This window comes from Nerophis lumbriciformis, linkage group LG11 (genome assembly GCF_033978685.3).
Source record: "Nerophis lumbriciformis linkage group LG11, RoL_Nlum_v2.1, whole genome shotgun sequence".
NCBI lineage: Eukaryota > Metazoa > Chordata > Actinopteri > Syngnathiformes > Syngnathidae > Nerophis > Nerophis lumbriciformis.
In genome coordinates, this window is record NC_084558.2 from 47940828 (window position 1) to 47967606 (window position 26779).

The window sequence follows — 26779 nt, forward strand, 5'->3', positions numbered from 1 at the left end:
CGGGCAGCCGCGGTGCATGAGAGGCAGCGAGAGACAGGAAATAAGACGTGCCGTCCATTGTGTTGACTTCCTGGAGCGGCGATGGCATCCAGGAAGTGGCGTGCTAATCACGTGGAAAACAGATCACTCGATATCATTCCTGCCAGCTTATTTTCATAACACCTTTGTGTACTGCTATGTCGGGGCGCCACTGAAGAAGTTACATTTGAAAATAAATCTCAATTAGTCATGCAGCCGCCGTGGGCAATAATCAGCTGGCTTTCTGCCTGAACGGGCTGCAGGTGAAAGAAAAATGTGATGATTGTTTTCTGTTTTCAAAGTGATCAAGCTAGTGTTCATATCAGGAGGGTGACAGGGTGGAGCTACTGAGGTTCCTGCCTAAACGGGCTGCAGGCGGAAGAAAAATTAAAACTATACCTGCGTGTATCACATCTGATACACGCAGTCCTGCATAGTGTTTACTTGTGTGTGATACAATGTGCAAGACAGGCAGTCCTGCAGCGTGTTTACTTGTGTGTGATATCATGTGCGATACAAGCAGTCCTGCAGAGTCTTTACTTGTGTGTGTGATATCACATACGATACAAGCAGTCCTGTAGTGTTTTTACTTGTGTGTGCGATATCACATGCGGTACAAGCAGTCTTGCAGCGTGTTTACTTGTGTGTGATATCATGTGCGATACAAGCAGTCCTGCAGAGTGTTTACTTGTGTTTGTGATATCACATACGATACAAGCAGTCCTGTAGTGTTTTTACTTGTGTGTGCGATATCACATGCGATACAAGCAGTCCTGCAGCGTGTTTACTTGTGTGTGATATCGTGTGCGATACAAGCAGTCCTGCAGCCTGTTTACTTGTGTGTAATATCATGTGCGATACAATCAGTCTTGCAGAGTGTTTACTTGTGTGCGTGGTATCACGTGCGATACAAGCAGTCCTGCACAGTGTTTACTTGCGTGTGATATTATGTGCGATAAAAGCAGTCCTGCAGCGTGTTTACTTGTGTATGGTATCATGTACGATACAAGGAGTCCTGCAGTGTTTTTACTTGTGTGTGCGATATCACATGCGATACAAGCAGTCCTGTAGTGTTTACTTGTGTGTGATATCATGTACAATACAAGCAGTCCTGCAATGTGTTTACTTGTGTGTGATACCATGTGCGATACAAGCAGTCCTGCATAGCATTTACTTGTATGTGATATCATGTGCGATACAAGCAGTCCTGCAGCGTGATTACTTGTGTGTGATATCATGTGCAATACAATCAGTCCTGCAGAGTGTTTACTTGTGTGTGTGATATCACATGCGATACAATCAGTCATGCAGCGTGTTTACTTGTGTGTGATATCATGTGCAATAAAAGCAGTCCTGCAGCGTGTTTACTTGTGTGTGATATCATGTGCGATAAAAGCAGTCCTGCAGTGTGTTCACTTGTGTGATATCATGTGCAATACAATCAGTCCTGCAGAGTGTTTACTTGTGTGTGTGATATCACATGCGATACAAGCAGTCCTGCAGTGTTTACTTGTGTGTGATATCATGTACAATACAAGCAGTGCTGCAATGTGTTTACTTGTGTGTGATACCATGTGCGATACAAGCAGTCCTGCATAGTATTTAATTGTATGTGATATCATGCGCGATACAAGCAGTCCTGCAGCGTGTTTACTTGTGTGTGATATCATGTGCGATAAAAGCAGTCCTGCAGCGTGTTTACTTGTGTGTGATATCATGTGCGATACAATCAGTCCTGCAGAGTGTTTACTTGTGTGTGTGATATCACATGCGATACAAGCAGTCCTGCAGTGTTTACTTGTGTGTGATATCATGTACAATACAAGCAGTCCTGCAATGTGTTTACTTGCGTGTGATACCATGTGCGATACAAGCAGTCCTGCAGTGTGTTTACTTGTGTGTGATACCATGTGTGATACAATCAGTGTTTACTTGTGTGTGATATCATGTGCGATACCAGCAGAGTGTTTACTTGTGTGTGATATCATGTGCGATACAAGCAGAGTGTTTACTTGTGCAAAGCTGGACAGACAGTTAACATCTAAATGTCCTCCAATAAACACACAATTTCTTCTACTTCACTAAAGTCATCTACAAAAGGTAACCATGCTAGGCTACAGGCTACTAGGAGCTAGCAGCTACACAACAGCTAAGCACACAATAGCACACAAGCTAGACAAAAGTAATAATCATTGAACATTAAAAGGTGACATTTGTCAACATAAACAAGTATCAAATCATTCTAGTTACATATTACTTACACGTACAAAGTCTCCGAGGCAGAAGCGTTTCAGAAAGTATCCGGTAACAAACGTGTCCGCATCATTCAACTCCTTGTGTCATCCACTTCAACTTCATGAATGCTTACATTTAAAAACAATTAGCACTCCACTTCAACTTAAAGACAGTTAGTGTTTCTCACGACTATCACTGATCAAACCTTTTCTAACGTTCATTAAATAATACATGGCCCTGCGATGAGGAGGCGACTTGTCCAGGGTGTACCCCGCCTTCCGCCCGATTGTAGCTGAGACATACCTGCCAACTTTTGAAATCAGAAAAACCTAGTAGCCAGGGTCCAGGGTCCGCAGGCCCCGGTAGGTCCAGGACAAAGTCCTGGTGGGGGGTTCAGGTTCGCCCCCCGACGCAAAATGATTATTAGCATTCATCCATCCATCCATTTTCTACCGCTTATTCCCTTTGGGGTCGCGGGGGGCGCTGGAGCCTATCTCAGCTACAATCGGGCGGAAGGCGGGGTACACCCTGGACAAGTCGCCACCTCATCGCAGGGCCAACACAGATAGACAGACATTAGCATTCAGACAGGTTAAAATGTTGCTAAAACCATCACTTTCCTATCAGTCACAGTGACTTTTCAAAACAAAAATATTTCAGCAAAAATCATATGGGTTGATTGACATGTTTATTCTGTAAGCTAACTTCAATAGTTTGAAATTATTTTGACAGTTAATGCCAGTTATCCTGTCAACCTTTCACAAGACTTCAATTTGTTAAGTATAAACACTTTTTACAGTAAACAAATGGTAAAACAGTACTAAACAATTCCATTTAAAAAAAAATTGGTGTCATTATTAACTTTCTGTCCAAGCTTGTATAATCTACTGCCTTGTTCAATTGTAAAAAAATATTCTGTGCCTAAAATTCACATTTCTATCACAATTATCATACTGTAAACATGGTAAGCTAACTTCATTAAAATTAATAGTCCTGTCAATAGCATGGAATTACAATTCAAATGTAGTTTTTTTGTAAGCCTTTCAAAAGAATTCAAAATATGAAAAATTTATGAAAATTAATTTAAGCCATCAGACACTTGAAAAGTGGCACATCACATCTCTAATGTAATCATTTGAACTTTTCAACAGAAATAGCACTGCAAAAATATTAAAGACATACTTCTGTATTTTGGTAGTTATGCTGTCAACATTTAACAAGATTTCTTCAACTTGGACTTGAAAGCATAAATAGTATAAACACTTTTAACAGTATAACAGTACTAAACAATTCCAATAGATAACATTGGTGTCATTACCTTTTTATTTGCTCAATTATTGCCTCCGTAAATAAAACTTCGGCATTTATCACATCCAAAGAATCTGTTTGGGCGACGAAAAACGTTGAAAGTTTTCCACTTGTATCGCTAGCAACGGCATTAGACTTGTGTTTTTTTGTCCCAACGTGGTCTTTTACATCGCTGATTCCTCCGTGTCCCATCGAAAAGTCTTGTCTGCGCAAGGTGCAATTCGCGTAGTTTTCACCCTTTTTGGAACGGATAATTATTCCCGGATAGGCTTTTGAATATTCTTCACGGAATGACTGCAGTTTTCTTTTCGGTTTAAGACTCGTATGCGATTTTTCTCCGGCTGATTCCATGATCGTTCGCTCGTTTGGAAACAATGGCCTCGTGCTTGGCAGCGGTGCTATAAATAGCCTCGCGCATGGCATTCGGAATGGCTCGATAGGAAGTTACGGGAAGCAGTGTCGATTGTCATTGTTGTTACGCGATTTCGTGAATAAAACTTTAAAAAAAAAAAAAAAATTTAATTAATGAAAAACCGTATTTTTCATCACTGCAACCGTAACCCGGAATAGGTTGATGAAAACCGGAGTAGTTGGCAGGTATGCTGAGATAGGCTCCAGCGCCCCCCGCAACCCCAAAAAGGGAAAAAGCGGTAGAAAATGGATGGATGGGTGGATTAAATAATACAAGTGTGTACGGTTCCTGCTGGTATCGTATCAGATGACATATCGGAGTCTACCTAAAAAATAAAAAAAACATGGACTTTTAATTTTCTTAACTTGTCACCATACAAAGATGTTTAAAAGTGGTCAACCTGAGAGTCTTAAACCACTTAGTGGAAAATGTTTCTCTCTCTCTCTCTCTCTCTATGTCTCTCTCTCTCTGTCCCCCCCTCGCCATGACAGAATGTGTCACCTTAGCGGAAAGAGCGCCTTATCGGCGTGTTGCCGCTGACGCTGCACAGGCGCTGCGTTCCCACGCCGGCCCGTGTGGCGAGCTCGTGGTTCCGACTCGGCCTTGTGGAAAACGGGGCGTCACTTTCCACTTGCTGGTCACGTGAGCGTGGCGTCGGCTGGCCGCCTCTCACGAGCGCGAGTAATAGCTGGCCTTGCGGTGTTTGTGACATATTTACTATAAATAGAAGTACAAACCCCGTTTCCATATGAGTTGGGAAATTGTGTTAGATGTAAATATAAACGGAATACAATGATTTGCAAATCATTTTCAACCCATATTCAGTTGAATATGCTACAAAGACAACATATTTGATGTTCAAACTCTTAAACTTTATTTTTTTTGGGGAAATAATCATTAACTTTAGAATTTGATGCCAGCAACACGTGACAAAGAAGTTGGGGAAGGTGGCAATAAATACTGATAAAGTTGAGGAATGCTCATCAAACACTTATTTGGAACATCCCACAGGTGTGCAGGCTAATTGGGAACAGGTGGGTGCCATGATTGGGTGTAAAAACAACTTCCCAAAATCAGCTCAGTCTTTCACAAGAAAGGATGGGGCGAGGTACACCCCTTTGTCCACAACAGCGTGAGCAAATAGTCGAACAGTTTAAGAACAACGTTTCTCAAAGTGCAATTGCAAGAAATTTAGGGATTTCAACGTCTACGGTCCATAATATCATCAAAAGGTTCAGAGAATCTGGACAAATCACTCCACGTAAACCAACATTGAATGACCGTGACCTTCGATCCCTCAGACGGCACTGTATCAAAAACCCACATCAATCTCTAAAGGATATCACCACATGGGCTCAGGAACACTTCAGAAAACCCCTGTCACTAAATACAGTTTGTCGCTACATCTGTAAGTGCAAGTTAAAGCTCTACTATGCAAAGCGAAAGCCATTTATCAACAACACCCAGAAACACCGCCGGCTTCTCTGGGCCCGAGATCATCTAAGATGGACTCATGCAAAGTGGAAAAGAGTTCTGTGATCTGACGAGTCCTACTTCAAATTGTTTTTGGAAATATTCGACATCGTGTCCAAGCGAACCATTCAGGCTGTTATCGACGCAAAGTGTAAAAGCCAGCATGTGTGATGGTATGGGGGTGCATTAGTGCCCAAGACATGGGTAACTTACACATCTGTGAAGGCACCATTAATGCTGAAAGGTACATACAGGTTTTGGAACAACATATGCTGCCATCTAAGCGCCGTCTTTTTCATGGACGCCCCTGCTTATTTCAGCAAGACAATGCCAAGCCACATTCAGCACGTGTCACAACAGCTTGGCTTCGTTAAAAAAAGAGTGCGGGTACTTTCATGGCCCGCCTGCAGTCCAGACCTGTCTCCCATCGAAAATGTGTGGCGCATTATGAAGCGTAAAATACGACAGCGGAGACCCCCGGACTGTTGAACGACTGAAGCTCTACATAAAACAAGAATGGGAAAGAATTCCAATTTCAAAGCTTCAACAATTAGTTTCCTCAGTTCCCAATCGTCTATTGAGTGTTGTTAAAAGGAAAGGCCATGTAACACAGTGGTGAACATGCCCTTTCCCAACTACTTTGGCACGTGTTGCAGCCATGAAATTCTAAGTTAATTATTATTTGCAAAAAAATAAATAAAGTTTATGAGTTTGAACATCAAATATGTTGTCTTTGTAGTGCATTCAATTGAATATGGGTTGAAAAGGATTTGCAAATCATTATATTCCGTTTAAATTTACATCTAACACAATTTCCCAACTCATATGGAAACGGGGTTTGTAATAGCTGGCCTTGTGGTGTTTGTGACATCCATTCATCCATTTTCTACCGCTTATTCCCTTTGGGGTCGCGGGGGCGCTGGAGCCTATCTTAGCTACAATCGGGCGGAAGGCGGGGTACACCCTGGACAAGTCGCCACCTCATCGCAGGGCCGTGTTTGTGACATATTTAGTATAAATAGAAGTACTAGTTCGCCTTGTGGTGTTTGTGACATATTTAGTATAAATAGAAGCGCAAGAAGAGATCAAAGACATGTCACAGATGACTCTTCTCTGCTGTTTGAAGAGTCAGTAAAGAACAAAGATGATGTAGGCCAGAAAATCAGAGCACTGAACATTGTGATGAATCATGACTCATCATTCAGTTTGATTCATTTTAATTCCTAATGACTCACCAATCATTTTTGATTCATTTTGATTCCTAATCATGACTCACCATTCATTTTGATTCCTAATGACTCACCAATCATTTTTGATTTATTTTGATTCCTAATCATGACTCACCATTCAGTTTGATTCATTGTAATCCCTCATGACTCACCAATCATTTTTGAGTCAGTTTGATTCATTGTAATCCCTAATGACTCACCAATTTTTGATTCAGTTTGATTCATTGTCATTCCTAATCATGACTCACCATTCAGTTTGATTCCTAATGACTCACCAATCATTTTTGATTTATTTTGATTCCTAATCATGACTCACCATTCAGTTTGATTCATTGTAATCCCTAATGACTCACCAATCATTTTTTATTCAGTTTGATTCATTGTCATTCCTAATCATGACTCACCATTCAGTTTGATTCATTTTCATTCATTTTGATTCCTAATCATGACTCACCATTCAGTTTGATTCATTTTCATTCCTAATCATGACTCACCATTCAGTTTGATTCATTTTCATTCATTTTGATTCATAATCATGACTCACCATTCAGTTTGATTCAATTTTATTCCTAATCATGACTCACCACTCAGTTTGATTCATTTTGATTTCTAATCATGACTCAGCAATCTTTTTGATTCAGTTTGATTCCTAATCTTGTGGTGACGATTCACTTCTATTTGAGTCCCATTCTTTGGGTGAGGGTGCGATTCTAATGGATTATAATCAGTTGAACTCTAATACTGTAGTGTACTATATTATACTGTGGTGTACTACACTATAATGTACTATATTATACTGTGGTGTACTACACTATAATGTAGTGTACTATATTATACTGTGGTGTACTACACTATAATGTACTATATTATACTGTGGTGTACTACACTATAATGTAGTGTACTATATTATACTGTGGTGTACTACACTATAATGTACTATATTATACTGTGGTGTACTACACTATAATGTAGTGTACTATATTATACTGTGGTGTACTACACTATAATGTAGTGTACTATATTATACTGTGGTGTACTACACTATAATGTAGTGTACTATATTATACTGTGGTGTACTACACTATAATGTAGTGTACTATATTATACTGTGGTGTACTACACTATAATGTAATGTACTATATTATACTGTAGTGTACTATATTATACTGTAGTGTACTATACTATACTGTAGTGTACTAAATTATACTGTAGTGTACTATACTATACGGCAGTGTAGTACACTATACTGTAGGGTACTATACTATATTGTAGTGTACTAAATTATACTGTAGTGTAGTACACTATTCTCTAGTGTACTATACTTTACTGTAGTGTACTATATTACAATGTGGTATAGTGTACTACACCAGTGTAATATAGTACACTACTACTATATGTACTATACTATACTGTAGTGTACTATATTATAATGTAGTGTACTACATTTTACTGTAGTGTAGTACACTATACTGTAATATTACGTCTTTTAGTATTACGTCTTTTAGTATTATGTCATGTAATATTACGTCATGTAATATTATGTCATGTAATATGTCATTTAATGTTCCGTATTTTAATATTACGTCTTTTGATATTATGCCATGTAATATTACGTCATTTAATAATGCGTAATGTCATATTACGTCATGTAATATGACATTTAATGTTCCGTCTTTTAATATTCCGTCTTTTAATATTACGTCATCTAATATTACGTCATGTAATATTACGTCATTTAATATTACATCTTTTAGTATTATGTCATTTAATATTACGTCATGTAATATTATGTCATGTAATATGTCATTTAATGTTCCGTATTTTAATATTACGTCTTTTGATATTATGCCATGTAATATTACGTCATTTAATAATGCGTAATGTAATATTACGTCATGTAATATGACATTGAATATTACGTCTTTTAATATTACGTCATCTAATATTACGTCATCTAATATTACGTCATGTAATATTACGTCATGTAATATGTCATTTAATGTTCCGTATTTTAATATTACGTCTTTTGATATTATGCCATGTAATATTACGTCATTTAATAATGCGTAATGTAATATTACGTCATGTAATATGACATTTAATATTCCGTCTTTTAATATTACGTCATGTAATATTACGTCATGTAATATTACCTCTTTTAATATTCCGTCTTTTAGTATTACGTCATTTAATATTACGTCATGTAATAAATATTATGTCATGTAATATGTCATTTAATATTCCATATTTTAATATTACGTCTTTTGATATTATGTCATGTAATATTACGTCATTTAATAATGCGTAACGTCATATTACGTCATGTAATATGTCATTTAATATTCCGTCTTTTAATATTACGTCTTTTAATATTACGTCATTTAATATTACGTCATGTAATATTACGTCATGTAATATGTCATTATTATTACGTCTTTTAATATTATGTCAGGTAATATTACATGATGTAATATTACCTCATTTAATATTACGTCTTTTAATATTATGTAATTTAATATTACGTCATTTAATATGATGTTATTAATGTAGATGTAATGAAGCATTTATGAATGAATGATTATTATGCTGACAGTAGAAATGATGACTGGGTTATTTTTCATAAACTCCATAAGCAGAGAAGAAGTGACAACATGACTCATTCTCAAATGTGTACAAACAACTTGACTCATATAAAAAATAAAAAAAAAATCTTTTTTTTTTTTTTTTACAAATCTAACCACAATGTTCTGTCATATAGAGGATCTTTGACGGGCATTTTTGCTGTAGCTTCTTTAGGAGTGATTCTGTCATATAAAGGATCTTTGAGAGGGGTTTAGGGTAGGTCCTTAAAAACAGCAGAGTGCTCCTGTCGTATAGAGGATCTTTGTCGAGTGTGTTGCTCGAAGTTCTTTATGCGCGTTTCTGTCATTTACAGGATCTTTGACCTGTCTTTTTCTGGTTGAGCCTTAAAAAGAGCCGATCTTTGACCAACATGTTTGCGATGGGTTTTGAAAAACAGCAAAGTACCCCTGTTATATGGAGGATCTTTGGCTAGTGTTTTTGTAGTAAGTTCTTTAAAAAAAAGTAGCACACTCCTGTCATACAGGATCTTTGACCAACGTTTTTGTAGTTGGTTCTTTAAAACAGTAGCACACTCCTGTCAGAGAGAGGATCTTTGACAAGCGTTCTTTATTCATGCTTCTGACAAACAGATCTTTGATTAGTTTTGGGGTACGCCCCAAAAAACAGCATTATGCTCCTGTCATATAGAGGATCTTTGACAAATGTTTATTTGCTCTAGGTTTTTAAAAACAGCAGAACAAAGTTTTTGCAGTATCATCTTTAAAAACAGCACGGCACTCCTGTCAGATAGAGGATCTTTGACTAATGTGTTTGTGTTAGGTTCCTAAAAACAGTTAAGCTCTCTTGTCATAGAGGATCTTTGACCAATGTCTTTGTAGTAGGTTCTTTAAAAACGGTAGCACAGTCCTGTCAGATAGAGGATCTTTGACTCATGTTTATTTGCTGTAAGTCTGTAAAAATAACAAGGTACTCCTGTCATAGAGGATCTTTGACAAATGTGTTTTGCACTAGGTTTTTTTAAAACAGTGGAGCACTCCTGTCATTTAGAGGACCTTTGATTAGTGTTTGTTTGCGGTAGGTTCTTTAAAAAAACAATTGCACACTCATTTTAGAGAGAGGATCTTTGACAAGCCTTTTTGCTCTAAGTTCTTTATGAATGCTTCTGAAAAATAGAAAATCTTTGACTAGTGTTCCAAGGTAGGTCCTTAAAAACAGAAGGATGTTCCTGTCATATAGAGGATCTTTGATTTGTGTTTATTAGCTGTAGGTCCTTAGGAATGCTTCTGTCACAGAGAAGATCTTTGGCCTGTCTTTTTGTAGTTGATCCTCAGAAACAGCAGATCTTTGACCAACATTTTTGCGATACGTTTTGAAAAATAGCAGAGTGCTCTCTTCATACAGAGGATCTTTGGCCAACATTTTTGGGGTAGGTTCTTTAAAACAGTAGCAACATTCTGTCATAGAGAGGATCTTTGACAAGCATTTTTGCTCTATGCTCTCCATGAATGCTTCTGGCAAATAGACGATCTTTGTTTAGGAGCGGGTCTTTAAAAACAGCATAATGCTCCTGTCATATAGAGGATCTTTGACTTGTGTTTATTTGCTGTTGGTCTTAAAAAAAACAGTAGAGTGTCGCTATAATAAAGTAATTTTTGTAGTGTGCTTTTTGTAGTTGATCCTTAAAAATAGCAGAGCACCGCTGTCATATAGAGGATCTTTGACTTGTCGTTTTGTAATCCATCCTTAAAAAATAGCAAAGCACTTCTGTCGTTTAGACAATCTTTCACTTGTTCTTTTGTAGTCAAGCCTTAAAAATAGCAAAGCACTTCTGTCATGTAGACAATCTTTGAGTTGTATTTTTGTAGTCAATCCTTAAAAATAGCAAAGCACTTCTGTCATATGGAGGATCTTTAACTTGTCCTTTTGTAGTCGAGCCTCAAAAATAACAAAGAACTCCTGTCCTATAGACAATCTTTGACTTGTCTTTTTGTAGTTAATCCCTAAAAATAGCAGTGCGCTCCTGTCACATAGATGATCTTTGATTAGTGTGGGTTTTTTTTGCGGTAGGTTCTTTAAAAACAATAGCGCACTGCAGTCAGATAGAGGATCTTTGACTTGTGTTTATTTGCTGTAGGTCTTAAAAAAAAAAAAACAGTAAAGCGTTGCTATATTAAAGTAGTTTTTTGTAGTGTACTTTTTGTAGTCAATACTTAAAAATAACAGTGCACTCCTGTCACGTAAAGGATCTTTGACTTGTCTTTTTATAGTCGATCCTCAAAAATAACAAAGCACTCCTGTCATATAGACAATCTTTGACTTGTCTTTTTGTAGTCAATCCTTCAAAATAGCAGTGCGCTCCTGTCATATAGAGGATCTTTGACTTGTCTTTTTGTAGTCGATCCTCAAAAATAGCAAAGCATTTATGTCATATAGACAATCTTTGACTTGTCTTTTTGTATTCAATCTTTAAAAATAGCAGTGCGCTCCTGTTCCATAGAGGATCTTTGATTAGTGTGTTGCTTTTTTTTGCAGTAGCTTCTTTAAAAACAATAGCGCACTCCTGCCAGATAGAGGATCTTTGACTTGTGTTTATTTACTGTAGGTCTTAAAAAAACAGTAGAGCGTAGCTACATTAAGGTAGTCTTTTTGTAGTGTACTTTTTGTAGTACATCCTTAAAAATAGCTAAGCACTCCTATCATATAGACAATCTTTGACTTGTCTTTTTGTATTCAAACCTTAAAAATAGCAGTGCGCTCCTGTCACAGAGGATCTTTGATTAGTGTGGGGTTTGTTGTGGTAGTTTCTTTAAAAATAAACAATAGCACACTCCTGTCAGATAGAGGATCTTGAACTTGTGTTTATTTGCTATAGGTCTTAAAAAAAAACAGTGGAGCGTTGCTATGTTAAGGTAGTTTTTTTTGTAGTGTACTTTTTATAGTCGATCCTTAAAAATATCAAAGAACTCCTGTCATGTAGACAATCTTTGACATGTCTTTTTGTAGTCAATCTTTAAAAATAGCAGTGTGCTCCTGTCACATAGACAATCTTTGATTAGTGTGTTATTTTTTTGCGGTAGGTTCTTTTAAAACAATAGCGCACTTCTGTCATATCGAGGATCTTTGACTTGTCTTTTTGTAGTCGATCCTGAATGATAGAAAAAGCACTTCTGTCAAATAGACAATCTTTGAGTTGTCATTTTGTATTTAATCTTTAAAAATAGATGTGCGCTCCTTTCCCATAGAGGTTCTTTGATTAGTGTAGGGTTTTTTTTTGCGGTAGGTTCTTTAAAAACAATAGCGCACTTCTGTCATATTGAGGATCTTTGACTTGTCTTTTTGTAGTCGATCCTGAATGATAGAAAAAGCACTTCTGTCACATAAACAATCTTTGACTTGTCTTTTTTTAGTCGATTCTCAAAAATAGCAAAGGCACTTCTGTCACATAGAAGATCTTTGATTAGTGTAGGGTTTTTTTTTGCAGTAGGTTCTTTAAAAACAATAGCGCACTCCTATCGTACAGAGGATCTTTGACTTGTGTTTATTTGCTGTAGGTCTTAAAAAAAAACAGTAGAGCATTGCTATATTAAGGTCGTTTTTCGTAGTGTACTTTTTGTAGTTGATCCTTAAAAATAGCAAAGAACTCCTGTCATATGGACAATCTTTGACTTGTCTTTTTGTAGTCAATTCTTTAAAAATAGCAGTGCGCTCCTGTACCATAGCGGATCTTTGATTAGTGTTGTGTTTTTTTTTGCAGTAGGTTCTTTAAAAACAATAGCGCACTCCTGTCGTATAGAGGATCTTTGACTTGTGTTTATTTTCTGTAGGTCTTAAAAAAAACAGTCGAGCATTGCTATGTTAAGGTAGTTTTTCGTAGTGTACTTTTTGTAGTCCATCCTTAAAAGTAGCAAAGAACTCCTGTCATGTAGACAATCTTTGACATGTCTTTTTGTAGTAAATCCTTAAAAATAACAGTGCGCTCCTGTCACACAGAGGATCTTTGAATTGTCTTTTTGTACTCGATCCTCACAAATAGCAAAAGCACTTCTGTCACATAAAGGATCTTGGACTTATCTTCTGGTAGTGGATCCTAAAAAATAGCTAAGCACTCCTGTTATATAGACAATCTTTGACTTGTCTTTTTGTAGTCAAATCTTAAAAATAGCAGCGCGCTCTTTGATTGGTGTGTTGTTGTTTTTTTTTGCGGTAGGTTCTTTATAAACAATCGGCACTCCTGTCAAATAGAGGATCTTTGACTTGTGTTTATTTGCTGTAGGTCTTTAAAAAAACAGTAGAGCTTTGCTATATTAAGGTAGGTTTTTTTGTAAAGTACTTTTTGTAGTCAATCCTTAAAAATAACAGTGTGCTCCTGTCACACAGAGGATCTTTGACGTGTATTTTTGTAGTCGATCCTCAAAAATAGCAAAATAACTTCTGTCACATAGAGGATCTTTGACTTATCTTTTGGTATTGGATCCTAAAAAAAAAAATAGCAAAGCACTCCTGTCATATAGACAATCTTTTACTTGACTTTTTGTAGTCAATCTTTAAAAATAGCAGTGTGCTCCTGTCACATAGACAATCTTTGATTAGTGTGTTGTTTTTTTTGCGGTAGGTTCTTTTGAAAACAATAGCGCACTTCTGTCATATCGAGGACCTTTGACTTGTCTTTTTGTAGTCCATCCTGAATGATAGAAAAGTACTTCTGTCACATAGACCATCTTTGACTTGTCTTTTTGTATTTAATCTTTAAAAATAGATGTGTGCTCCTTTCTCATAGAGGATCTTTGATTAGTGTAGGGTTTTTTTTTGCGGTAGGTTCTTTAAAAACAATAGCGCACTCCTGTCGTATAGAGGATCTTTGACTTGTGTTTATTTGCTGTAGGTCTTAAAAAAAACAACAGTAGAGCATTGCTATGTTAAGGTAGTTTTTCGTAGTGTACTTTTTGTAGTCGATCCTTAAAAATTGCAAAGAACTCCTGTAATATAGACAATCTTTGACTTGTCTTTTTGTAGTCAATCCTCAAAAATAGCAGTGCGCTCCGGTCACATAGAGGATCTTTGATTAGTGTGGGGTTTTTTTTTGCGGTAGGTTCTTTAAAAACAATAGCGCACTCCTGTCATATAGAGGATCTTTGACTTGTGTTTATTTGCTGTAGGTCTTTAAAAAAACAGTAGAGCGTTGCTATATTAAGGTAGTTTTTTTGTAGTGTACTTTTTGTAGTCAATCCTTAAAAATAACAGTGTGCTCCTGTCACACAGAGGATCTTTGACGTGTATTTTTGTAGTCGATCCTCAAAAATAGCAAAATAACTTCTGTCACATAGAGGATCTTTGACTTATCTTTTGGTAGTGGATCCTAAAAAATAGCAAAGCACTCCTGTCATATAGACAATCTTTGACTTGACTTTTTGTAGTCAATCTTTAAAAATAGCAGTGTGCTCCTGTCACATAGAGGATCTTTGATTAGTGGGGGTTTTTTGCGGTATGTTCTTTAAAAACAATAGCACACTTCTGTCATATAGAGGATCTTTGACTGGTGTTTATTTACTGTAGGTCTTAGAAAAACAGTAGAGCGTTGCTACATTAAAGTAGTTTTTTTGTAGTGTACTTTTTGTAGTCATTCCTTAAAAATAACAGTGTGCTCCTGTCACACAGAGGATCTTTGACTTGTCTTTTTGTAGTTGATCCACACAAAGAGCAAAAGCACTTCTGTCACATAGAGGATCTTTGACTTATCTTGTGGTAGTGGATCCTAAAAAAAAACCAGCAAAGCACTCCTGTCATTTAGACAATCTTTGACTTGACTTTTTGTAGTCAATCTTTAAAAATAGCAGTGTGCTCCTGTTACATAGACAATCTTTGGTTAGTGTGTTGTTGTTTTTTGCGGTAGGTTCTTTTGAAAACAATAGCGCACTTCTGTCATATCGAGGAAGCTTTGACTTGTCTTTTTGTAGTCCATCCTCAAAAATAGCAAAGCACTCCTGTCACATAGACCATCTTTGACTTGTCTTTTTGTAGTCAACCCTTAAAAATAACAGTGCGCTCCTGTCACACAGAGGGTCTTTGACTTGTCTTTTTGTAGTCGATCCTCAAAAATAACAAAGCACTCCTGTCATATAGACAATCTTTGACTTGTCTTTTTGTAGTCAATCTTTAAAAATAGCAGTGTGCTCCTGTCACATAGACAATCTTTGGTTAGTGTGTTGTTGTTTTTTGCGGTAGGTTCTTTTGAAAACAATAGCGCACTTCTGTCATATCGAGGAAGCTTTGACTTGTCTTTTTGTAGTCCATCCTCAAAAATAGCAAAGCACTCCTGTCACATAGACAATCTTTGACTTGTCTTTTTGTAGTCAACCCTTAAAAATAACAGTGCGCTCCTGTCACACAGAGGATCTTTGACTTGTCTTTTTGTAGTCGATCCTCAAAAATAACAAAGCACTCCTGTCAGATAGACAATCTTTGACTTGTCTTTTTGTAGTCAATCCTTAAAATTGCAGTGCGCTCCTGTCATATAGAGGATCTTTGACTTGTCTTTTTGTAGTCGATCCTCAAAAATAGCAAAGCACTCATGTCATATAGACAATCTTTGACTTGTCTTTTTGTAGTCAATCCTTAAAATTGCAGTGCGCTCCTGTCATATAGAGGATCTTTGACTTGTCTTTTTGTAGTCGATCCTCAAAAATAGCAAAGCACTCATGTCATATAGACAATCTTTGACTTGTCTTTTTGTATTCAATCTTTAAAAATAGCAGTGCGCTCCTGTTCCATAGAGGATCTTTGATTAGTGTGTTGCTTTTTTTTGCGGTAGCTTCTTTAAAAACAATAGTGCACTCCTGTCAGATAGAGGATCTTTGACTTGTGTTTATTTGCTGTAGGTCTTAAAAAAACAATAGAGCTTTGCTATATTAAGATAGTTTTTTTGTAGTGTACTTTTTGTAGTCAATCCTTAAAAATAACAGTGTGCTCCTGTCACACAGAGGATCTTTGACGTGTCTTTTTGTAGTCGATCCTCAAAAATAGCAAAATAACTTCTGTCACATAGAGGATCTTTGACTTATCGTCTGGTATTGGATCCTTAAAAAAAATAGCAAAGCACTCCTGTTATATAGACAATCTTTGACTTGTCTTTTTGTAGTCGATCCTCACAAATAGCAAAAGCACTTAGGTCAAAGATCCTCTATGTGACAGATCGTTTGGTAGTGGATCCTAAAAGACAGCAAAGAACTCCTTTCATATAGACAATCTTTGACTTGTCTTTTTGTAGTCTTTTCTTAAAAATAGCAGTGCGCTCTTTGATTCATGTGTTGTTGTTTTTTTGCGCTAGGTTCTTTTATAAAACAATAGGCACTCCTGTCAGATAGAGGATCTTTGACACGCCTGTTTGTTCTTTTTGGTTGGTTTTTTTTTGGCAGTAGATCCCCAAAAAGAGCAGAGTTGAGGACAGTTCGACCCTGGAATAGATAATTGCTACTTGTAAGTGTTGCAAAATACAAACAACTTCCTTGACAGGAAAGACGAACAAACAATGAGCTGGCGCGTATAAGATATAGGCGTGGATGTGCTCGTGTTGCCATGGATACGAACCCCTTCACATCGGGGATGGTTGGAGATTACGTGGGACTAACCAGATGTTGCTTCTCACCATTTTAGGCGGGGATTATCTCCGAAACGCAAAGTGTTTTCCATCATCACATGAATAGGTCGCCATGTTGGCCACACATGCGTCACCTTCACATGTATACTTTATGGTCGTGCAGTTCTTTTCCCGGCTAATTGTTGTTGTGTAACTTTAAAACATGTGCGACGCTGCAAGCACAAAGAGAGACGATATATTTTAAACCTCACTAGCTGCTACAAAAAAATAAAACAAAATAAAAAATTGTTGCTTTTCTCACTAAAAGTGCGATTTGTTTGTGATTCGAAAGGCTCCATTTTACGCCCTGCTCGCTGTCTGACAGGTGCTTGGCCATTTAACGATGATGACGCACGTCGTCGCCTCGTTTCATTTAAAAAATTAAAAACAAAATGGAAGAAAATAGTGAATAATGAACGTAGTCGCTCTGGTGGGGGGTGTCGTCTTACCTGGAAGGCTAGCGGTGGCGCGGACGACACAGAGCACGACCGCGGCCAGGAGCAGCGCCGAGGCCCGGCGATGACGTTCGCTCCGCGGGCTGGAGAGCGGCGGCATCGTCCGTGGTGGTGGTGGAGGTGGTGGCGGTGGGCGGCGGCAGCAGCGGCGGCGGGGGTCTTGTCGAGAAGCCGGGATTGTGTTGTCATTCCCCCATCCTTTGTGGGTGTCGTGTCGCCGTGGTGGGGTTGGTTCGGTGAGTTTATCCGGTAATCCTCCGCGACGTTGCTGCTAAAGATAGCGGAGCTTCAGGTGGGGAGGGAGGGTGTGTGTGTGTGGGTGTGAGGGTGCTTGGTGCGTTCAGGGTCGCCTCGGAAACTACTAAACGAGCCTTCAAGAGCAACCCGAACGACTAAAATAAAAAAATAAAAAAGATGACTATTTTTGTCAAAACAACCGAATTATTTAATGGAGAGTAACTTGTTTAGCTACATTTAATGGAGAGTAACTTGTGGCTTTGTTACATTTAATGGAGAGTAACTTGTAGCTTAATTTAATTTAATGGAGAGTAAATGTTATCTTAGTTTCATTTAATGGAGAGTAACTTGTGCCTTAGTTACATTTAATGGAGAGTAACTTGTAGCTTAATTTAATTTAATGGAGAGTAAATTGTATCTTAGTTTCATTTAATGGAGAGTAACTTGTAGCTTAATTTAATTTAATGGAGAGTACCTTGGACCGAAGTTGTAGCTTAGTTACAATAGCTTAGCTACATTTAATGGAGACTACCTTGTAGCTCAATTTGATTTACTGGAGAGTAACTTATAGCCTAGTTACATTTACTGGAGAGTAACTTGTAGCCTAGTTACATTTACTGGAGAGTAACTTGTAGCCTAGTTACATTTAATGGAGACTAACTTGTAGCTTAGTTACATTTAAAGGAGAGTAATTTGTTTAACTACATTTAATGGAGAGTAATTTGTTTAGCTAGATTTAATGGAGAGGAACTTGTAGCTTAGTTACATTTAATGGAGAGTAACTTGGACCAAAGTTGTAGCTTAGTTACATTAGCTTAGCTACATTTAATGGAGAGTACCTTGTAGCTCAATTTGATTTACTGGAGAGTAACTTGTAGCCTAGTTACATTTAGTGGTGAGTAACTTGTAGCTTAGTTACATTTAATGGAGACTAACTTGTAGCTTAGTTACATTTAAAGGAGAGTAATTTGTTTAGCTACATTTAATGGAGAGTAATTTGTGGCTTTGTTACATTTAATGGAGAGCAACTTGTAGCTTAGTTTAATTTAATGGAGAGTAATGTGTAGCTTAGTTACATTTAATGGAGAGTAACTTGGACCGAAGTTGTAGCTTAGCTACATTAGCTTAGCTACATTTAATGGAGAGTACCTTGTAGCTCAATTTGATTTACTGGAGAGTAACTTATAGCCTAGTTACATTTACTGGAGAGTAACTTGTAGCCTAGTTACATTTAATGGAGACTAACTTGTAGCTTAGTTACATTTAAAGGAGAGTAATTTGTTTAGCTACATTTAATGGAGAGTAATTTGTTTAGCTAGATTTAATGGAGAGGAACTTGTAGCTTAGTTACATTTAATGGAGAGTAACTTGGACCGAAGTTGTAGCTTAGTTACATTAGCTTAGCTACATTTAATGGAGAGTACCTTGTAGCTCAATTTGATTTACTGGAGAGTAACTTATAGCCTAGTTACATTTACTGGAGAGTAACTTGTAGCCTAGTTACATTTACTGGAGAGTAACTTGTAGCCTAGTTACATTTAATGGAGACTAACTTGTAGCTTAGTTACATTTAAAGGAGAGTAATTTGTTTAACTACATTTAATGGAGAGTAATTTGTTTAGCTAGATTTAATGGAGAGGAACTTGTAGCTTAGTTACATTTAATGGAGAGTAACTTGGACCAAAGTTGTAGCTTAGTTACATTAGCTTAGCTACATTTAATGGAGAGTACCTTGTAGCTCAATTTGATTTACTGGAGAGTAACTTGTAGCCTAGTTACATTTAGTGGTGAGTAACTTGTAGCTTAGTTACATTTAATGGAGAGTAACTTGTAGCTTAGTTACATTTAAAGGAGAGTAATTTGTTTAGCTACATTTAATGGAGAGTAATTTGTGGCTTTGTTACATTTAATGGAGAGCAACTTGTAGCTTAGTTTAATTTAATGGAGAGTAATGTGTAGCTTAGTTACATTTAATGGAGAGTAACTTGGACCGAAGTTGTAGCTTAGCTACATTAGCTTAGCTACATTTAATGGAGAGTACCTTGTAGCTCAATTTGATTTACTGGAGAGTAACTTATAGCCTAGTTACATTTACTGGAGAGTAACTTGTAGCCTAGTTACATTTAATGGAGACTAACTTGTAGCTTAGTTACATTTAAAGGAGAGTAATTTGTTTAGCTACATTTAATGGAGAGTAATTTGTTTAGCTAGATTTAATGGAGAGGAACTTGTAGCTTAGTTACATTTAATGGAGAGTAACTTGGACCGAAGTTGTAGCTTAGTTACATTAGCTTAGCTACATTTAATGGAGACTACCTTGTAGCTCAATTTGATTTACTGGAGAGTAACTTGTAGCCCAGTTACATTTAATGGAGAGTAACTTGTAGCTTAGTTACATTTAAAGGAGAGTAATTTGTTTAGCTACATTTAATGGAGAGTAACTTGTTTAGCTACATTTAATGGAGAGTAACTTGTGGCTTAGTTACATTTAATGGAGAGTAACTTGTAGCTTAATTTAATTTAATGGAGAGTAAATTGTATCTTAGTTTCATTTAATGGAGAGTAATGTGTAGCTTAGTTACATTTAATGGAGAGTAACTTGGACCGAAGTTGTAGCTTAGTTACATTAGCTTAGCTACATTTAATGGAGAGTACCTTGTAGCTCAATTTGATTTACTGGAGAGTAACTTATAGCCTAGTTACATTTAATGGAGAGTAATTTGTTTAGCTAGATTTAATGGAGAGGAACTTGTAGCTTAGTTACATTTAATGGAGAGTAACTTGGACCATAGTTGTAGCTTAGTTACATTAGCTTAGCTACATTTAATGGAGATTACCTTGTAGCTCAATTTGATTTACTGGAGAGTAACTTGTAGCCCAGTTACATTTAATGGAGAGTAACTTGTAGCTTAGTTACATTTAAAGGAGAGTAATTTGTTTAGCTACATTTAATGGAGAGTAACTTGTGGCTTAGTTACATTTAATGGAGAGTAACTTGTAGCTAAATTTAATTTAATGGAGAGTAAATTGTATCTTAGTTTCATTTAATGGAGAGTAATGTGTAGCTTAGTTACATTTAATGGAGAGTAACTTGGACCGAAGTTGTAGCTTAGTTACATTAGCTTAGCTACATTTAATGGAGAGTACCTTGTAGCTCAATTTGATTTACTGGAGAGTAACTTGTAGCTTAGTTACATTTAATGGAGAGTAACTTGTAGCTTAGTTACATTTAAAGGAGAGTAATTTGTTTAGCTAGATTTAATGGAGAGTAACTTGTGGCTTTGTTACATTTAATGGAGAGTAACTTGTTTAGCTAGATTAAATGGAGAGGAACTTGTAGCTTAGTTACATTTAAAGGAGAGTAACTTGTTTAGCTACATTTAATGGAGAATAACTTGTAGCTTTGTTACATTTAATGGAGAGTAACTTGTAGCTTAATTTAATTTAATGGAGAGTAAATTGTATCTTAGTTTAATTTAATGGAGAGTAATGTGTAGCTCAGTTACATTTAATGGAGAGTAATGTGTAGCTTAGTTACATTTAATGGAGAGTAACTTGGACCGAAGTTGTAGCTTAGTTACATTAGCTTAGCTACATTTAATGGAGAGTAACTTGTAGCTCAATTTGATTTAATGGAGAGTAAATTGTATCTGAGTTACATTTAATGGAGAGTAACTTGTAGCCTAGTTACATTTAATGGAGAGTAACTTGTAGCTTAGTTACATTTAATGGAGAGTAACGTGTAGCTTAGCTACATTTAATGGAGAGTAACTTCTGGTTTAGTTACATTTCATGGAGAGTAACTCGTAGCTTAGTTACATTTCATGGAGAGTAACTTGTAGCTTAGTTACATTTATGCAGAGTAACTTGTAGCCTAGTTACATTTAATGGAGATTTATATATATATATATATATATATATATATATATATATATATATATATATATATATATATATATATATATATATATATATATATGTATACTATAATTTTTATATTTAATAAAAAAAATGTAACGCTTGTTTCTCTATATCAACTTCGGATCCATCTGTTATAAATGTTAATTTTTTTGTTTCTATAATTTACGCTATATCTTATATTAAAAAAAACTGTTTTTTATGGCAAACACAAAAAAAGTATACAATAGTGTCCTCAAAAAATATTTCAAAGTGTAATATTTGACGTGAAGTCATTGGAGCCTTAAATATATGTCAATAATTCCTAACGCTGATTTTGATTCATTATTATTTTTTGAGCAGTGACAGATTAAAACAAAAAAATCCACAAAAATGATTGAGGATCCAAAAGTATTAAAATAAATAAATTTTTTCTTTCGCACCTCAAATCTGTAGATCAACATGAGATTTATCCGTCAATTATTATATTTTTAAATCAATTATCTTTGGGGTTTGTTTTTTCCCCCTTTTTTTTATGGAAAACACACAAAATGTGCAATATTTCCCTTAAAAAATATCTCAAAGTTTAATATTAAATATGTCAATAATTCATAACAACGCTGATTTTGATTCTTTTTTTTTTTTTTTGAGCAATGACAGTTTAACTAAATGAGAAAAAAAAAGCATGGTAGCTTTGTGTTATTTGTGTCAACATTGCAACTTTTTCTGGTTACATTTCACCTGCTTGCTCTCGTTCATCCCACATGAATTTTAGGAGCTTTCCGCTTCCATTTGCGGCCCAAAATGTCGTTAAACACTTGACAGCACCGACGTACGTGACAATAAAAATAAACAGATTGATTTACGACACGTAAACATGTACGGCGTGTTAGGGTGGCGGCCTCTCCGACTGTTTCCCAGGCCGTGAATGCATCACGGCGCCGGGTGAGTTGACGGCGCGGCGAAGAAAAACGTGCTCCTACGTGATGACGTCACTAACCGGTTGGATGACATATACTTCCTCCTCAAAACATGGCTGCTGCGGAAATAACTCGTCCTAGTTTGCTACCAATCACACACATGGTTCTTATTCTTCTTCTTCTTCTTCTTCTTCTTCTTCTTCTTCTTCTTCTTCTTCTTCTTCTTCTTCTCCAGATTTTGGCTTTACCTTCCACATTTTTCATCAGATTCAAAGTAAAGTGTTCAGCCTATTCGGGAATCGCGGGCTTTCCCTTGACAAATTCAAAAAATTCCCACATTTCCCAGAATTCCCGGTTTTCCGGGACATTATTTCCCATTCACTTCCACCATTTCCACATTTTTCAACCGATTCAAAACATTCCACGTTCAACACATTCCACTCATCCTGGAAATTCAATCTATAATTTTTCCAAGTAAAAAAAAATTCCAGGAATTCCCATTTTTTTCAAACCCTATTTCCACCCTTTTTTCTGTCGACTTCTCCTCCCACATTTTTCATCCCACTTCAACCGTCAAAACATTCCTCTTAATCAGGACAAAAAAACAAAGTTGTTTTTTGAACTGGAAAAATTCCCGGTTTTCCCGAAGTTCCAGGAATTCCGTAATACCATTTATCAATTAAAAATGTTACTACTTCAACATTTCTCCACCAATTAGAAAACTTCCAACATAAACAATTTCAACTCATTCAGAACATTCACATTTTTTAGGATTTAAAATAAAAAAAATTCCCGCTTTTCCCGATTTTTCCATGAAATTCCCATTGAAATGAACGGGACATTTTTCTACGTTCCACAACTCCCACATTTTTCACCTGATTCAAAGCGTTCCAACTTCAAAGTGTTCAGCCTATTCGGGAATTGCGGGCTTTCTCTTTGACAAATTCCAAAAACTCCCAGATTTCCAGGTTTTACAGGACATTTTTCAAATTTCCACCATTTGCACATTTTTAAACCGATTCCACCTCAACTCATCCTGGAAATTCAAACTATAATTTTTCCAAGTTCAAAAAAATTCCAGGAATTCCTGTTTTTTTCAAACCCTATTTCCACCCTTTTTTCCTGTCAACTACTGTTCCCACAATTTTCAACCAACTTCAACCGTCAAAACATTCCTCTTAATCAGGACAAAAAAACAAAGTTGTTTTTTTGAACTGGAAAAATTCCCGGTTTTCCCGAAGTTCCAGGAATTCCGTAATACCATTTATCAATTAAAAATGTTACTACTTCAACATTTCTCCACCAATTAGAAAACTTCCAACACAAACAATTTCAACTCATTCAGAACATTCACATTTTTTAGGATTAAAAAAAAAAAAAAATTCCCGCTTTTTCCATGAAATTCCCATTGAAATGAATGGGACATTTTTCACCTGATTCAAAGCGTTCCAACTTCAAAGTGTTCAGCCTATTCGGGAATTGCGGGCTTTCCCTTTGACAAATTCCAAAAACTCCCAGATTTCCCAGAATTCCAGGTTTTACGGGACATTTTTCCCTTTCAAAATGAATTGGCCATTTTTCAAATTTCCACCATTTGCACATTTTTCAACCGATTCCACCTCAACTCATCCTGGAAATTCAAACTATAATTTTTCCAAGTTCAAAAAAATTCCAGGAATTCCCAGAATTCCCGTTTTTTCAAACCCTATTTCCACCCTTTTTTCCTGTCAACTACTCTTCCCACAATTTTCAACCAACTTCAACCGTTCTACTGTAAAAACATTCCTCTTAATCAGGACAAAAAAACAAAGTTGTTTTTTGAACTGGAAAAATTCCCGGTTTTCCCGAAGTTCCAGGAATTCCGTAATACCATTTATTAATTAAAAATGTTACTATTTCAACATTTCTCCACCAATTAGAAAACTTCCAACACAAAAAATTTCAACTCATTCAGAACATTCACATTTTTTAGGATTTAAAATTAAAAAAATTCCCGCTTTTCCCATGAAATTCCCATTGAAATGAATGGGACATTTTTCTACGTTCCACAACTCCCACATTTTCCACCTGATTCAAAGCGTTCCAACTTCAAAGTGTTCAGCCTATTCGGGAATTGCGGGCTTTCCCTTTGACAAATTCCAAAAACTCCCAGATTTCCCAGAATTCCAGGTTTTACGGGACATTTTTCCCATTCAAAATGAATTGGCCATTTTTCAAATTTCCACCATTTGCACATTTTTCAACCGATTCCACCTCAACTCATCCTGGAAATTCAAACTATAATTTTTCCAAGTTCAAAAAAATTCCAGGAATTCCCAAAATTCCCGTTTTTTCAAACCCTATTTCCACCCTTTTTTCCTGTCAACTACTCTTCCCACAATTTTCAACCAACTTCAACCGTTCTACCGTCAAAACATTCCTCTTAATCAGGACAAAAAAACAAAGTTGTTTTTTGAACTGGAAAAATTCCCGGTTTTCCCGAAGTTCCAGGAATTCCGTAATACCATTTATCAATTAAAAATGTTACTACTTCAACATTTCTCCACCAATTAGAAAACTTCCAACACAAACAATTTCAACTCATTCAGAACATTCACATTTTTTAGGATTAAAAAAAAAAAAAAAAAATTCCCGCTTTTCCCAATTTTTCCATGAAATTCCCATTGAAATGAATGGGACATTTTTCTACGTTCCACAACTCCCACATTTTTCACCTGATTCAAAGCGTTCCAACTTCAAAGTGTTCAGCCTATTCGGGAATTGCGGGCTTTCCCTTTGACAAATTCCAAAAACTCTCAGATTTCCCAAAATTCCAGGTTTTACGGGACATTTTTCCCATTCAAAATGAATTGGCCATTTTTCAAATTTCCACCATTTGCACATTTTTCAACCGATTCCACCTCAACTCATCCTGGAAATTCAAACTATAATTTTTCCAAGTTAAAAAAAATTCCAGGAATTCCCAAAATTCCCGTTTTTTCAAACCCTATTTCCACCCTTTTTTCCTGTCAACTACTCTTCCCACAATTTTCAACCAACTTCAACCGTCAAAACATTCCTCTTAATCAGGACAAAAAAACAAAGTTGTTTTTTGAACTGGAAAAATTCCCGGTTTTCCCGAAGTTCCAGGAATTCCGTAATACCATTTATCAATTAAAAATGTTACTACTTCAACATTTCTCCACCAATTAGAAAACTTCCAACACAAACAATTTCAACTCATTCAGAACATTCACATTTTTTAGGATTTAAAAAAAAAAAAAAATTCCCGCTTTTCCCGATTTTTCCATGAAATTCCCATTGAAATGAATGGGACATTTTTCTACGTTCCACAACGCCCACATTTTTCACCTGATTCAAAGCGTTCCAACTTCAAAGTGTTCAGCCTATTCGGGAATTGCGGGTTTTCCCTTTGACAAATTCCAAAAACTCCCAGATTTCCCAGAATTCCAGGTTTTACGGGACATTTTTCCCATTCAAAATGAATTGGCCATTTTTCAAATTTCCACCATTTGCACATTTTTCAACCGATTCCACCTCAACTCATCCTGGAAATTCAAACTATAATTTTTCCAAGTTCAAAAAAATTCCAGGAATTCCCAAAATTCCCGTTTTTTCAAACCCTATTTCCACCCTTTTTTCCTGTCAACTACTCTTCCCACAATTTTCAACCAACTTCAACCGTCAAAACATTCCTCTTAATCAGGACAAAAAAACAAAGTTGTTTTTTGAACTGGAAAAATTCCCGGTTTTCCCGAAGTTCCAGGAATTCCGTAATACCATTTATCAATTAAAAATGGTACTACTTCAACATTTCTCCACCAATTAGAAAACTTCCAACACAAACAATTTCAACTCATTCAGAACATTCACATTTTTTAGGATTTAAAATTAAAAAAATTCCCGCTTTTCCCATGAAATTCCCATTGAAATGAATGGGACATTTTTCTACGTTCCACAACTCCCACATTTTTCACCTGATTCAAAGCGTTCCAACTTCAAAGTGTTCAGCCTATTCGGGAATTGCGGGCTTTCCCTTTGACAAATTCCAAAAACTCCCAGATTTCCCAGAATTCCAGGTTTTACGGGACATTTTTCCCTTTCAAAATGAATTGGCCATTTTTCAAATTTCCACCATTTGCACATTTTTCAACCGATTCAAACCATTCCACCTCAACTCATCCTGGAAAACCAAACTATAATTTTTCCAAATTCAAAACATTTCCAGGAATTCCCATTTTTTCAAACCCTATTTCCACCCTTTTTTCTGTCGACTTCTCCTCCCACATTTTTCATCCCACTTCAACCATCAAAACATTCCTCTTAATCAGGACAAAAAAACAAAGTTGTTTTTTGAACTGGAAAAATTCCCGGTTTTC

The 26779-nt window shown here is 36.3% G+C and overlaps 1 protein-coding gene across 1 annotated transcript in view; it reads right to left on the bottom strand.

Moving 5' to 3' along the window:
* Nucleotides 1-17691, bottom strand: part of npdc1a (neural proliferation, differentiation and control, 1a) — a 58795-nt gene extending 41104 nt beyond the window's left edge. Inside the window, exon 1 of the mRNA XM_061966451.2 lies at nucleotides 17341-17691. Coding sequence (XP_061822435.2) covers nucleotides 17341-17446 — 106 coding nt within the window. The 5' untranslated portion in view covers nucleotides 17447-17691. The remainder of the gene's footprint in view (nucleotides 1-17340) is intronic.
* Between the last annotated feature and the right edge of the window lie 9088 nt (nucleotides 17692-26779).